At 52.0% G+C, this 15,412-nt stretch overlaps 1 protein-coding gene across 3 annotated transcripts in view; it reads left to right on the top strand.

Annotated features, from left to right (window-relative positions):
• The first annotated feature begins 2 nt into the window (after positions 1–2).
• The window catches only part of BMP1 (bone morphogenetic protein 1), a 44,083-nt gene continuing 28,673 nt past the window's right edge, over positions 3–15,412 (top strand). For 2 of the 3 annotated variants that reach the window (XM_040490303.1, XM_040490305.1), the window contains exons 1-8: positions 3–156; positions 7,426–7,539; positions 9,635–9,799; positions 9,989–10,106; positions 10,411–10,589; positions 11,367–11,472; positions 12,930–13,054; positions 13,619–13,734. In XM_040490303.1, the coding sequence (XP_040346237.1) occupies positions 3–156; positions 7,426–7,539; positions 9,635–9,799; positions 9,989–10,106; positions 10,411–10,589; positions 11,367–11,472; positions 12,930–13,054; positions 13,619–13,734 (1,077 nt within the window). Of the gene's footprint in view, positions 157–7,425; positions 7,540–9,634; positions 9,800–9,988; positions 10,107–10,373; positions 10,590–11,366; positions 11,473–12,929; positions 13,055–13,618; positions 13,735–15,412 lie in introns of those variants that run through there. The other variant, XM_040490304.1, reaches the window with a different exon arrangement.

Genomic DNA, 15,412 nt, shown 5'->3' with positions numbered 1-15,412 from the left:
GCATGCCCGGCGTGGCCCGCCTGCCGCTGCCGCTGCTGCTCTGGCTGCTGCTGCTCGCGCGCCCGGGCGGGCCACTGGACTTGGCCGACTACACCTATGACCTGGGGGAGGAGGAGGACTCGGAGCCCGTCAACTACAAAGACCCCTGCAAGGCGGGTAGGCGCCCCCCACCCCGCCGACCGGCAGGGGCGCCGGGGCCGGGGAGCGAGCAGGCCCGGCGGGGAGGCGCGGGCTGCTTAGGGTTTGGGGTTGGGGGAGGACAGTCCAGTGTGGGAAGCCGGGAGCTGCCTGGTTGGCAATGCAGTGGGGAACAAAAGAAAGAGGGAGAGAGGGAGGGGGAAGTTTGGGGGACTTTTAGGACTGAAGTTTTGCTGCTATTTGTGGAAGCTGCTGCCGCTGCCTCCTCTTCCCAGAGGATTCCTGGGGAAAGCTCTTTGGGTCCAGGGAGAAACCTGCGGCCAAGGAGGCTTTTCCTCCTGCAGGAAACTTTTCTGGCCAAACTCCCGTGTGTGTGTGTGTGTGTGTGTGTGTGTGTGTGTGTGTGTGCGCGCGCGTGCACTTTTCCCTTCTCCCCCATCTCAAGCTCCAGGACATTGGTGTTTTCCAGCCTGTCTGGGCTGCCCCCAGGCTGCACATCTGTCTGCCCAGGGGGTGCGGGAGGCCTGCATCTCTGAGCAGCAAGTCTCCTGAGGCCCCCACCCAGCCAAGAGAAAGAAGAAAGTCTTTCAAGGGATCCTCTGAAACCATGCTCCCTGGGTATCCCATGTGTCACCCCACCAAACACAGCAACCTTCTGGGACAGAGGAGACAGCTGTCAAAATTAGAGAAGCCAGCCAGGGAGGGGGAATTACCTCTGCCCTTATGTGCCAGAGAGACCTAACAAGGCCAAGTTAGGGTGGAAAGGAGAAAAACACAGAGAACTCAAATACTGTATATCAGCTCTCTCAGTCCACAGACACTGGAGGCTAATTAGCTGAGGTCAGGGCCCTAGAGTGTGTGTTTGCGTGTGTGTGTTCTTTGTCCATGAAGACCCCAAGTAACCCCTTCACTCCTGCTGGGCCCAGAGGGGTCCTGCCCCTGGAGTGACCAGATGGCCAGGCGCACAGGCCGTTTGCCTAATCAGATGACCCTGAACAGGCTGCCTGGGACAAGAGAACACACAGGGCATAAGATGTCAGAACCTTTCCTCAACTTCCTGCCTCTGATTTCAGCCTGTCTCCAAATAGCCAGGGCCAGGGGCAGTGGCACAGTCCCTAAGGTTCTAGGAGTGCCTGTATGTGGCATAAGAGGTTGGGTCACTCTAGTCCTAACCCTGGGCTCCCCACTTTGGGTGAATGGATCACACTAAGCTGCAAAGTAGGAGACCCTTCTTCCAGTGGGAGGAGCAGAAGCCAAATCTCTCAGCCCTTCTTCTCCACCCCCTCTGGATTGTGGGTGACCCAGACATTAGCCATCATCTTTCTCCCTGGGCTTGGGGTGGGCATGAGGCTAAGCAGATAGAGCTTGGCCTTTGAAGGCAGGCCGACCTAAGCTGTCAATCCTGGACCCACAGCTCATTAGCTCTACTGCCTGGCGGATGTTAATTATCATCTCTGAACTTGGCTTTTCTCACCTGTAAAATGGAACTGATAATATGTCTCTCTGTAGAGTTGGTGGTAAGGATTAAATATGAGAACATATATAAAACACTTATTAGAGATTAACACACAGTAAGCACTTAATAAATGTTTGCTGCCTACTCCCCTGTGTTCTGTGCCTCACACTCTCATTTCATTATTTTTTCTGAGGAATGGGCTTGGTTTTCAGGAAAAGGAAGTGTTCTCCCTGTCTCTGTCCTTGTATTACTTGTTTATTCTACTGGTCTACATGTACTGAATGCTAATATGTGCCTGGCCCTGGGCTTGATGTTGTGGGAGATACAGAAAAGTGTAAGACATGGCCCTTGCCCTCAGTGAGCTTCCAGTCCAGCAGGCGCACAAGACGTGTAAACAACAGCACAAACCACAATGCGTTTTGTGCCACCTTGGAAGGAAAGGACTTAAAGGCTCAAGGAGCCTCTTGTCCCTCTGCAGTCCCAGTGGTGACGGTGGCAGAGAAACAGTGATCACAGCAGGCTGGGAAGGTTGGAGGGGGGGGGGTCCTCATGCAGGAGGCAAGGCCTTAAAGAATGGGTAGGAAGTCACTCTGATGTATTTCACTCCTGGTTGGAATTGGAGTGATTTTTGGAAGAGGCAGCAGGAGGCTGAGGGCTCTATCCCCAGTCTCGGATTTCATGCTAGGGTGGGGCTGGCTGAGTTGGAACTTCAAACAAGAGCTCTGGAGAAAGCTCTGCACCAGGGTGAAGTGAGGCTGGTGGGGAGCTGGGCCAGGCCTGGGGGGTGGCCGAGAGGGCCCGAAAGCCTGACAAGGCCAAGATTCAGGGTCAGATCAGGCTTCCCTCTTGGGTGTGACTAGTGCAGCCTTGCGTACCTCTGCCCTGACTCCCTAAGACCCCACACTGACAACCCTCAAGCCTTAGGTCCCTAGGCTCTTTTCTCTATGTTGCTGTGTCTTCTTGCCCTCTCTGAGCTCTGGTGGTAGGTGTACCTGGATTTACCTCCTTTGGATGCACCTGATATGTCTGCTTCCCTCTTCTCCCTTGACCCTGTCCATCTCTCTCCTTTTCTCCTCCTTGCACACAGAGAACCAAGAATGAAAGCCCTGTTCACTCCCCTGGCTCACCTGTGATCTTTTCAGGATAACCAGGCCCCTTCATTTGAGATTACGTCTTGCAGTTACTGTCAGAGTTAGGGCAAAATTGAGGGAAGTAAGGAAAAATTAAGACCCTTGATACCCTGGAGAGTTTCCTGGATCTTCTGGGCAACACCAGAACAATAAGCGGGAAGCCAAATTGGCCTATGTGTGTGCTGATTGCTGGTCCCACCAAGCTTGCACTCTGGTGTGCAGGCTGTCAAATGCAAATATGAACTCTGTCTCTCTGTCTCTCTCATTCTCTCCCCCTTGCCCAGGGAGATTGCAAGTCAGCCCTGACTTCTTGTATGTTAGGATGCCAAACCATCAAGGGGGGAGGGGTCCTTCCCTGAGATTCCCAGCTCTGTTTGGTGCCCCAGGAGACTTGGCCATGACCCCCAGGACTCTGGGAGAGACCCAGGAGGCAGGAATTGGGACATGGTTGCTCCCATAAGCAGAGAAACACATAGGGACTACCCTTGAACCAGTGAGGACCTTCCTTTTACCTCAACTTGCATCCCAGAGGTTTGCTTTTAGGAGGTGAGGTATGGGGGTAGCTTACCAACCCTTATCACTCTCCTCAGCCCAGGGCCTTGTGGCCCAGATTTGGACTTCAAGGGGCCTTAGAGGAGTAGGTCACAAGCTCCGGAAGTTGAGAAGCAATCCCTTCTCTTGCCAGACCACATTCCCCCTCCAGACACTCTGAATGAGTCACCCACCCACCTATGCCCCTGCTCCCTGAGTCACCTTCTCTTTTAGGTGCCCCAAGGGAGGAGGAAAAGACAGTCTCCCTGGCCTCCAGATGGAGGGGAACCATGGGACTCCCCAGAAGAAGGAACTCTCAAGAATTCTAGTTTCTCTAGAGATCTGGGGAGAAGATATTAGGGGAGGACAGGGAGAGAGTAGAATGTGTCACTCAGGCCACTAAGGACTTCCTAAGGGTATCCAGAGGAATCAGTTAATCTCTCTGTCTCTTTCTCTCTGTCTGCACCCCCCATCCATTTTTAAGGTCACCCTTCTCCTTTTGGGGGTATGGCCTGTGAAATGTGCACATGCAATTATTTGTATGTTTGAACACACTACGGCTTACACAGGGAAGTAGTAAGGATGGTGTTTGGGCACATTTATGGGTGCACCTCTGCTTTATGAGCAAGTCTCTTCAACTGTGCATATGGGTACTCCTGAGTACATGTAAGGATGCATGCAAATACACACCTGTATATAAGCATACAGCTGTGATTAAGTATGTTCTCCCCAGCTAGAAGCTTGCATTTATGTGATAGGACATGCGTATACCCGGTACACATGACATTGGGGCTCCATCACACCAGTGAGGGTCCTCTCCCTCTCCCCAGAAAGGGATGCCTTGCAACACCCTGTGGGGAGGAGACTCTGGAGTCAAGAGGCCTACCTACAGAATGGGCATATGAGGTCCACCTCACTCTTTTTCCTCTCCTGCTCCCAGCCTGGCAGTGGAGCAGCCACGATTGCTCCTGGCTGGTTTACAGCTGGAAAACAAAACAAACTTTTGATCCTGTGTTGAAAACAACTACTACTCTGACCCTGACCTCAGGGCTTCCTTCCGGGTAAGGGTTAGGGGGGAGGTGTCCTGGACTTTCCAGCATCCAGATTCCCTAGCTTCCCCATGAGGGAATCCCAAATGGGCAGGGCCTTCAGGCTCAGCTCCTGGCCAGAAGGCTCTCCTGCCCACCCCGTGTCTCCCCACCCCCACTCTGTTCCCACACATTCTTCAGTCATGACATCCCCACCACAGGACTCCGGCTCTGCAGAAGAGCTCTGCGGCCAGCCTAGGGCCTTCCTGCCTTCCACTTGCCCTGCTCCCTGCTCCCTTCCCCCACTGTCCTGGTTTCACAGGCCAGCACAGTTCTGTGGCCTCTGTACTTGGAATTTGAGGTTCTACTTCTGAGCACTCCAGGGCTTCCCTCAGCTGGGAGGCCAATGTGGGTGAACCAATGTGCCCTTGGAAAGTAGAGAGCAGATTATGAGCTTATGGGGCTGTTATTGGAGTAATATTAACAGTAGTCATTTAGTGGGTACTTACTGTGCTCCATACTCTGTGCTAGGTGCTTTATTTACATGCCTTATTTCATGCAGTAATTCTAGGAGACAGATTCCGTTGTTAGCTTCTTTTTATGTAGGAGAAAATTGAGGTTTAGTAGAGCTTATATGACATGTCAGCTAATATTAGCCAAGCTAGGATTCAAAGACAGGTCTAACTACAAAGACTTTGCTTTTTGCTGCTGTGTGCAGAGACGAGTCTAAATATCCAGCCACATGTGTATATGATAATGCCCACGGGCACGTGAGCTTGGAGGTACTTGTGTCTGTGCAAAGGTGTGGGGTTATTCATGTGGCATGAGTGTACCTGTCTGAATGTTGGCGTGCAGGAAGCCATCACTGCCTCCTTGGAGTGCCCCTCTGATCCTATGATCTTTGCATGTCAGCTAAGAAATATCTTCTGTTGCTGTCCCACCAGTTCCTGAGCCAAGGCCACCAAGGGCGACATTTTACAGAAAAGAATATTGCTCGTGTGGCGGAAGAGATTCTGGGCCAGTTACCAGCTGGTGACCTTGGGCAACTCATTTCCTTTCTTAAGCCCAAGTGTTCTAATCACTAAAGTCGGGGAGGTGGGCTGGAATCTAGCCACTCGGTTCTCTCTCCAGCAATTTGTAATTGTACACACCCAGGCAAATGCAGAGATGGAGTGTGGCTTAACGGACACGTGCCGAGCGGGCCAGGATTAAGTGAATCCGTTAATGAGAAAGCACTTTGTCAACTAGGAAGCACAACATTGATTTCAACATTAACATAAGGTGTCACTATTGCTACCATCATTGGCTTCATGGGTTTGGAGCTTGCAGTTAGTTTGTGTGTGTGTTGGAGCTTGTGCATGTGTGTTTTTTTAGAACACGTGGTTTATGACTGTATTTTTGTGTGTGGATGCGTGTGTCTGAGTGAGTGTCTATCTTTGTGTATATGCCTCCACAGAGGTAATGAACTTGAGTGCAGTGAATGCCAGACTAGGAATCAGGAGGCCTGGGTTATGAATCCAACCTCTCCAATGACTAGCAGTGTGGAAGACCATTTCCCTTCTGAGCCTCAGTTTCCATATCTGTAAAATGGAAGGCTGGCCTAGATAACTGCTAGAGGGACTCCCACGTTCTGTTGATCCAGGTGAAGGTCCCATCAGAGTACATATCTATGGGCATGTGTTTGCAGGCCTAAAGACTATTGATGTGATACTTCACTCGAATAAATGTTCTGGAGTGCCTTCTACCTACAAGGGTGGTGTGGGCACTGCTGGGGGAGGGGGCATCTCTGTGACTCACATAGCTCTGTGTTTGAGGGCATGGCTGTGGATGTCACCAAATGTCTGTAGGATCACTAACCCATGTGACTGATTCTCTGTGTGATGAAATGTGTGTGTGTGTCCACCCAGCGGGCCATCTGGGGAGGAGAAACCTGTGTGCAAGGCCTCAAGGTTAAAATAATTTGTGTAATGCTGCCGCCAGGCCTGTGTAGCACTCAGGATGAGAAGCAGATGTTGCCATGGGTGGAGCTTCAGGGAAGCTGCTCTGCACCCCACCTCCATCCAGCTCACCCTCCCGCCTCCCCAGCCCAGCTCAGCATGAAGCTCGCCTCTGAGCTCCTTCCAGAGCACTCAGCTTCCTCTTGCTCCCAGCTTCTCCAAAGGCAGGCAGATTGTTTAGCTCATCTCTCCAGAAACATCTCTCCCCAGGTCCAGAAATCAAAATGCCTATTCAGGGGGCTCTATTCCCCCAGGCCTTTCTTCCTCCAGAGAAGAGACCCTGAGACTCAGAATAGGAATCGCTTGAAAACCGTTAAACTTTTTCCTCCTAGCTGGGCAGCTCCCATTAAGTGTCCTGGTTTCCCTAATAGGCCTATCTGCTCCAATTTTTGTTCACAGCCTCCCCTCAATTTAATTGAAATGGCACTTGTGTGAATACCATAGGCTCGGAGCAGTGCCAACGTTATGGGCCCACAGAGTAGATGCTCTATCATCTCACCCCCTTCTGTTTTCTTCATAGCATTCATCACTGTCTGGAATTCTTGAGTTCAGTGTTTATTTAGTTATGTATTGTTGAAGGTTAGCTCTATGTGAGCAGGGACCTCTTTTTTTTTAAGTTTATTTATTTATTTTGAGAGAGAGAGAGAGAGAAGAAGAAGAAGAGAGGGAGAGAACACAAGCAGGGGAGGGGCAGAGAGAGAGAAAGAGAGAATCCCAAGCAGGCTCCTTGTTGTCAGTTCGGGGCTCGATCTCACGACCATCATGAGGTCACGACCTGAGCCGAATCAAGAGTCAAATGCTTAACCGACTGAGTCACCCAGGTATTCCAAGCAGGAACCTCTTCTGTCTTGCTAATAACTCGAGTGGTACCTGGCTTACTAAATATTTGCCACAGAGCGATGGGAAAAGTGACATGATCGTGTCTTCCTCTGGTAGGGAACGTGTATCAGCTTTGCTAGATTCCCAACTTAGAAGTGAGCACGAGTCTCCCCCGGGATCCTCAAATCCAGTCCCCTATGACCCCCTTCCTCAGAAGGCATTTGAAGACTGATGTTGCTATGGGGGTAGGGGTGGTACCCATGGGGTTGGAACTGTCAGTGCTGGGTAGGAGGATTAACTTCCCAGGCCTCGTCTTTTCTCTCTAGCTGCCTTCCTTGGGGACATCGCCCTGGATGAGGAGGACCTGAGGGCCTTCCAGGTGCAGCAGGCTGAGGACCTCAGGCAGCGTGCAACCCACAGGTCTTCCATCAAAACTACAGGTACTCTGGGTACAGGCGGGCCCTTCTATGTCCCAGAAATGGGTTCCAGAATTAGAGAAACAAGCAACCTCCCTGTTTCCCAACCAGGCCCTCTCAGGACAGAGGCTATGAGCTTGAACCCAGCATAATGGCTTATCTTCCCTTGGGATATCTTTGTCCCTTCCCCAGAGGAGCAGCAAGTATAGACATACCCAGGAGCAAAGAACTGACATTCTTTTTGCTTACAGTTTACAAAGTACTTTCACCAGCATTATCTAACCTTTCCCCAACCACCTTCAAAGGTAGATGTAGGACAAGTCCTGCATTGCAGATCCAGAAACTAAGACTCATGGAGATAACATGACTCATTCAAGATCACATAGCTGGTCAGTGGCAGTGCTGGGACAGGAACCCAAGCCTTCTCACTCCAAATCTGATGCTCTTTGCTCAACAACCCAATCCCTCCCAGCTTCTCCTCATGCTCCCACTTTGCAAGCTTTTATACTTCCTTCAAAGCCCATCTCAAGAGCTTCTCTGATGAAATCTTCTCTGATCATCCCCCAGGCATGGTTATCCATCCATTTTCTGTGCTCTGTCTGCTCTTTGTTTACAGTATTAGTATCTCACTCATGGAGCCATATTTCAATGATTTTTTTTATATGTCTATCTCCCCAACTGGACTCAAAGCTCTTTAAGGTCAGGGACGGGTCCTTCTTATCCCTAGGTGTGGCCCAAGCACCTAGCAACCCACCTGGCACTTATGAATGGGTGAGAGAATAGGAAGAATGAGTGCCTGGGCTGGTTTAGTTCTGTCCAGCTTTGTCACTGCTCAGGAACATGGTGCTGCCCACGGGGAGCCCTCCCACTGACAAAGGATAGGGATTCTTATCCAGAGCCTATTCTGCACACACTCTGGTGGTTGTCCTGTCCAGCATGAGAGAGGATCTTGGCATGGGCAGCCATGGAGTAAAGGTCAAACTTCCCAGAGAGGAGCTGGCATTGGAGGGGAACATGGTGGCCTGATGACTAGCAAGGCTTACTTGGCCTGAGAGGGGACCAGCAGACATGGTTCAAGCAGAATGGAGGAACTGGAGCATGTGGGCCTGCCACTAACTCACTAGGAGACTTTGGGCAAATCTTTGGCTTTAGTTTCCTTATCTGTCGAATAATACACAGTGACACTTGCACAGTGCATCCCAGAGAGCTACTGTGTCAAATGAGAACATATATTTGGGAACACTTAAAGACGTCAAGCTCTATATGCTCCACAAGGAGGAAGTTTTATTAGATGAGAAGTCAACATTTCCTGGTCTCAAGTCCCCTATAGTTCCTAGGAAATTAGTACACCATTGTTCTCTTTTTCAGTTTTAGTCCATTCTTGCTATCTGTGGTAGTTATGAATAGAGTTATGGAATAACTTTGTTCTATAAAGTCACTGTGAACACTGAATTAACAAATACTGAGTCAGTCATCACTCCTAGGAGAAATACAGGGTTAGGTCCCTGCAAGCCTCTTGTCACAACATTCTCACCAACTGATCACTATGTAACCCTGTCTTACATATGTTTCTGTTTAAAGACCTTTTATTTAATACACAGTAGATTCATTAACTTTGAGCTATAGCCAACAGGACTGTAACTTAGGGGCTCGACAAAGCATATTAACACACGTGTATTTTCTCCATAGGGCACATCAGATCCTTCTTGCACTTAGGAACGCTGGACAGTGGTCTGGTGCCTCTGTACTATCAGGGCAGAAGGGGGTCATTTTAAACAGCAAAATCACCAATAAAAAGTCCCCACATACAAAAAAAAAAAAATGTGGCACTAAACAGACTATGAAAAAGATGCTTATTTACATTCTGAGAGCTGAACCAAGAAGGCAAAGTGTCACCTTGTTCAACCTCGGTTGGGTATGGGGGTGACTCATGTTTTTCACTGTCCTGTGCGTGTCAGTGATTGGCCGTGAAAGAGCTAAGGTTATTGGTTTGGGGGTTACAAATAAATTTTAGTGAGTGGACAGGTATGGAATCCCCCCAAAATGCGGATAGAGTATAATGTTTCCCCGTACTCCTATTCCTTCACTTGCTACCAGTGTCTTCCTCTCCCAACACCAGGAAACTCTTCTACCCCCACCTGCCAGAGCACCAGTGGGCAGCCACAGAGGAGAAACCGTGGGAGATGGAGAAGCAGGTCCCGGAGCCGGCGGGCAGCCACATCCAGACCAGAGCGTGTGTGGCCCGATGGGGTCATCCCCTTTGTCATCGGGGGAAACTTCACTGGTGAGCATGATGCTGTGGGGCCGAGGGAGCAGCCTGCATCGGGGCCTAGCCTTGGGGCAGCCTTGTCATGTGTAGTGGTATGAGTGGTGTCCTCTGCCTATCTGTCCAACAAGAGGCTGACATTCTGGCAGCGGGTTGAGGTGGGCCCACCTGGACACTGTGGCAGCCTGGCCCCCTTCATCCTGGCAGGCAGTCAGAGGGCAGTCTTCCGGCAAGCCATGAGGCACTGGGAGAAGCATACCTGTGTCACCTTCCTGGAGCGCACTGATGAGGACAGCTATATCGTATTCACCTATCGACCCTGCGGGTGAGCAGGGGCCCCTGGGCACTGCACCCTCGGCCATCACCCCAGTCCACATTCTGCTCTGGGCACTACTGCTGCCCCATCTGGGCACGATCCTACATCATCTGTCCCCACTCCTGCCATCAGGCATCTTCCCAGGAGCTGCCCCCCGGTGTGGCTATGACCCCTGAACACAGCCTGGGCATCCCACGCTCAGGCCCCTCCCCTGTACCTCACTCCCTCACCCTCCTGGCAGCCTCGCCCGGCCCCTGAGTGGATGCACTCCCCCAGCTCGGGACCGCCCCCCTGAGCTGGCCCCGCCCTCCAGGTGCTGCTCCTACGTGGGTCGCCGCGGTGGAGGCCCACAGGCCATCTCCATCGGCAAGAACTGTGACAAGTTCGGCATTGTTGTCCATGAGCTGGGCCACGTCATTGGCTTCTGGCACGAGCACACGCGGCCAGACCGGGACCGCCATGTCTCTATCGTGCGTGAAAACATCCAGCCAGGTACGCACCTTGGCCTGAGTGCCTAGCTGTGTGCCACACCTGCCCCCCGCCCCAACCACTCCAGGGCCTCTAGTAGGGGTGGGAGCTGCTTCCTGGAGCCATAGCTTGTGGTCAGCTCAGTGTTGTGGCAGCCCTTGCGCAGGGCCCAGGTTGGTCCAGACCCTGCCCCTGAGGCATCTGCTTCCTGCCAGTAGCAGCTCAGAGACAGAACATCAGTTGTGGAGCTGTTCGGGGGGCTGGGAGAGGTCCTGGTCCTGGACATGCAGGCCTTCCAGAGCAGCCCAGAGCCCAGCTGGCCTTGGGGGAAGGGGGGGAGGGGGGAGTTGGCCCATCCCCCATGCCACCTCAGCCTTTCTCTTCACTTTTGCCCAGTCTTCTGCCCTCTGCCTGTTCTCCCCTCTAAGGGTTTTTTTTTCTCTTGTTTCTCCTGGCTACCCCCTCTCCCCTCCCTTCCTGCTTCCTTCCTCCCTCCCCAGGCCTCCTCTGCTCTTCCCTGCTTTCATCTCCCTGTGGTTCTAGAAATGGGTGCTTCCTTCCCATACTCTCTGAGCCTTCCCTCCAGCCAGTCCTCGTTGACCCTGCCCCTCTGCTGGACCGACTCTTCTAGAGACCCGCCCCTACCCCCCCAGACTTCCCTTGGCTGCTCCCTGGACCCTCAGGTAGGGGGGCACCTCTCGAGTACCTGAGGGGCCCCACTCCCCACCCTGAAAAAGTGGCACTGTGTGGCACACAGACCCACCCCTCCCACCCCCCACACCTTTTTCCTGGTCTTCGCAGGGCAGGAGTATAACTTCTTGAAGATGGAGCTCCAGGAAGTGGAGTCCCTAGGGGAGACCTATGATTTTGACAGTATCATGCACTATGCCCGGAACACGTTCTCCAGGTGAGAGATGGGGCCTGGCCTCCTCTGGGGCAGCCTAATCCTGCCTTCTGTAGGGCGTTCTCTTTGGGCCTCTCACTTTGCACTGGGCTGCCCTGCTGGGGCAGTCACCAAGGGTGAGAGTGGGCTTCTGGGTGGCCCCAGCTCCCGAGCAGAGGACCCATGGATGCTGCCTGCCCTGCTGTCCTCTTCCATTGTGGGTCCATGGCAGGGCCTGGACGCACGAAGCCTAGTACTGTGGACCCCTGGGATACCTGGCTCAGGAGGCGGAAGTCCAGCCATTTTGCCTGACACATATGTATATGCTGTGGCTCAGAACTGTATCAGCCAAGGGAGCTGAGCTTTTCCCTCATCTGTCAGCCAAAAGAGGACACATTTTTCTAATTGGGGGCATCCTTTGTAATCAGTTTGCCTTTTTGGAACCGGCTAATTTGCACAAAGGCTGGCTACTGCCCTGAACTAGCCCTTTCCTCTGCTTACAAGCGCACACACTCCTCCTGGGGGCCCACATTCCCCGAAATCATGACCGGAACCCCCAGAGGTAGCGGCCCAGCCTCTGCACCGGCAGCTTCTCCTTAGCAGAGTGTGGGAAACAGCCCCTCCCTGCTCCTTTACAGGCTCCCCTTCCAAGCCTGGCCTTTCCCATGCCTGGCTCTTTCCTTATCCTCTGTCTGCAGTCCTGCTCTGTCCCACGCACAGTGCCCCTCCTCAGTCTCCCTGCCTCCAGACCTGAGGGAACAGAGACCAAGGAAGGGTGGTGAGGTCATCCTGCCCCCCACAGCCACAGACCTCCCCTGGACATTTCCCACCACATCCCACCCCACCCCCTGCTGAGTTCCACCCAGCTGGGTGTGAGTCAGGGACCCTGGGGAGGCAGAGGGCCGCCTGTTTCCCTTCGTTCTGCTCCTCCCAGATGGAAACACCCAGGACTTAGCAGGCAGGAACTGGGCAGGGGGGACAGGAGACATGGATGGATCCGGAGTTGTGTGGTCTGACCACGGTGGAACTTGTCAAAAGCAATCCGTGCCAGCAAAATGAAGCACTGGCCTTGGTAGTCCTGGGAGAAGTTCAGTCACGGCCGAACGAGCATGAGGGGCCACAGAAGCAGAGGCTTGGTGAGGCTAGAGACATGGTCGCTAGGGGTCCCAAGCTCTCCTGAGGCTGGGGGTTGGACCTAGACTGAGCCAGAACACCACTAGGTTCCCAGGGCATGTGGAGCCTGTGTCCCTGACCTCCCAGCGTATTCCTGGGGCTCCCCCAGGCTCCAGCAGTGTGGCTGCCACGGAGCAGGGTGGCTGCTGGTCAGTGGGCAGCATAATGACAGGGTGAGCAATCTCCACCCGTCCCTGACCCTACTGAGGAATGTCTGGGCTCTGGCAGGGTCGTGACCTTGGGTACACACAGGCACACCACCCCTCCCTCCATCAGACTCTCATCCAGATCGGACTTTTCCTCTTCAGGGGCATCTTCCTGGACACCATTGTTCCCAAGTACGAGGTCAATGGGGTGAAACCTCCCATTGGCCAAAGGACCCGGCTCAGCAAGGGGGACATCGCCCAGGCCCGCAAGCTCTACAAGTGCCCAGGTCAGGGCAGGGAGGGATGGACCAGGGAAGGGTGGAGGGCAGGGCCTGGGGCTGAGGAGGTTAAGGCTGTAAGTCTTAGAGAAGGCCAGCAGCTGCCTGGTGGTAGGGGTGGAGGTACCCAGGCAGGGGCAGTGTTCAAGTTAAGGAACCAAACTGGGGCTGGGATCAGGTGGTGAGGGGATCAGGTGAGATACTGAGCCATGTACCTTCGGAGGGTCTGGGAGAATAGGACAGTAGGAGCAGTAAAGGGGACTAGCAGAGCAATTCTCAGGGACGGAGGTAGAGTGAGGCCCACCAAAGGAGCTTGACCTTAGCTCTGGAAGCCATGTTGCCTGGACAGCAGGGCATCCTGCAGCACTAGGCCAAATAGGTCCAATGGTGTGGGCTTATGTGTAAAGAGCATGGAGTGGATCTTAAAGGGACAGGACCACCCCAGACTCCTTCCTCTGCTTAGCCGCTCTTGTCTCCCCTGAGTGATGCCAGAGTTCAGGGCGTGGGAAGCCAGGAGGTTGGGGGCATTGAGCATCTGCAGCCAGCAGTTCAGTCATTTCCTTTCTCTGACAGCTTGTGGAGAGACCCTACAAGACAGCACAGGCAACTTCTCTTCCCCTGAGTACCCCAATGGCTACTCCGCCCACATGCACTGCGTATGGCGTATCTCAGTCACACCTGGAGAGAAGGTAACTGAGCGTCCCCTCCTCTGCCAGGACCCCAGAGTAAGAGAGCGTAGTTGATTGTGGCTGTGAATGACCCACCTGGGAAATGTAGACCCATTCACTGCACAAGAACAATGGAGCACTACCTTGAGGAGGGGCTGACTTACTACTCGAGAGGCACTTTTCCAAGGTCTTCTCAGATCTATCCACAGGGTTTTCCTGTGGTATCTGGACCTCTCACTCACTCCTTTACCTTCAGTGTCCTTCCGTGCATTTTTATTGTTCCCAATAGTCAACTTTAAGACTCTATTCCTCTTGATTGGAATATGGTACTTAATGTACTCGTGCAGTCTTGAGCTTGACTAGATTTTATTACTGGTCACGTTGTTCATTCCAACAGCTCTCAAGACCATTTGGAATCTGAATTCCACCATTCAGCAGGTGCCATCTCTCTTACTCTGTCCTGAGCTCATTTGATAAGCATGTCTTTTCTGGGTCTTCTGAAACTGGTCTTTGATTGAAACATTGAACATGACATGAATCAAAGCAGAGCCAGGTTCCCTCTCTGAGCTGACACTGTTCATCTGCAGACTTTGGGCAGATTTATTCCACTGGCTATGATACCACTTGCTACACTACCATCCAGCCATGAGTCATCACCTTGTTGACTGCGAAGTGAGCTTCTCCGACCACGAATTTGTCACCTTTATATCCCTGGCATAGGAAACAGCTCATAAATGCTGAATATATAGATGAATTGCCTTACCAAATCAAAGCCACTGTTCCACCAGTTGGTGAAACACCTTTTAAAAAGGAAATGACATTTGTCTGATGTGCTTTATTTTAAGTGAACCTGAACCAGCTCCTAATAATCAAGTGTCTCTTTTCTAAAGGGTAGCAGGCTATCTGTTTATTTGGGGATTGACATTCAACTTAGTGGGTTGTGATTCCCAGGATTCACTCCAAACCCCTCTTCCAACACACACGCGCACGCGCGCACACGCACACACACACACACACACACACACACACACACACACACCCCTTTTGGAAACTGGCAAAGCTTTTGTTCTGAGTTTTCGAGATTACAGACACTGATCACATCTGTAAGTTATTTGAATGTCCTCTGATGTCATTTTTGAGCCTAGAGGCAACAGCCAATTTAAAGAGGTGCTCACTGACTCCCCTCCAATATGAATGAGTTTCTATTCCCTTTCCAAACTATGCTTCTTTTACTTTTTGCAATTTGAAGATCATTCTCATTTGTGGTAGTCTTTTATTGAGGGTTGAGTAATTCCGTCATCTCTCTCAGTTAACATTCTGTCACCCTCCCTCAAAAGTGAACCCACCCTAGGTGGCTCAGTCAGTTAAACATCCGACTTTGGCTCAGGTCATGATCTCACAGTTTGTGGGTTCGAGCCCTGCATCAGTCTCTGTGCTGACAGCTCAGAGCCTGGAGCCTGCTTCAGATTGGATTCTATGTCTCCCTCGCTCTCTGCTCCTCCCCTGCTCATGCTCTGTCTCTCTCTGTCTATCAAAAATAAACATTAAAAAAAATTTTTTTTTAAAGTGAACCCATCCCTTCCTTGTTCTTTTTCTTGTTCTGAATCTAATTTAAAAATTGCTGTCCTTTTTGCTGTCTTGTTCTGACCATTCTCTGGCTTCCTTTATCTCTCTGCCAAAGGTCTCCACAACTTCCGCT

This window comes from Herpailurus yagouaroundi, unplaced genomic scaffold (assembly GCF_014898765.1).
Source record: "Herpailurus yagouaroundi ecotype Mexico unplaced genomic scaffold, PumYag 181, whole genome shotgun sequence".
NCBI lineage: Eukaryota > Metazoa > Chordata > Mammalia > Carnivora > Felidae > Herpailurus > Herpailurus yagouaroundi.
Note: the sequence above shows the minus strand (reverse complement) of the source record. Positions and strands in the feature narration are given on the sequence as shown.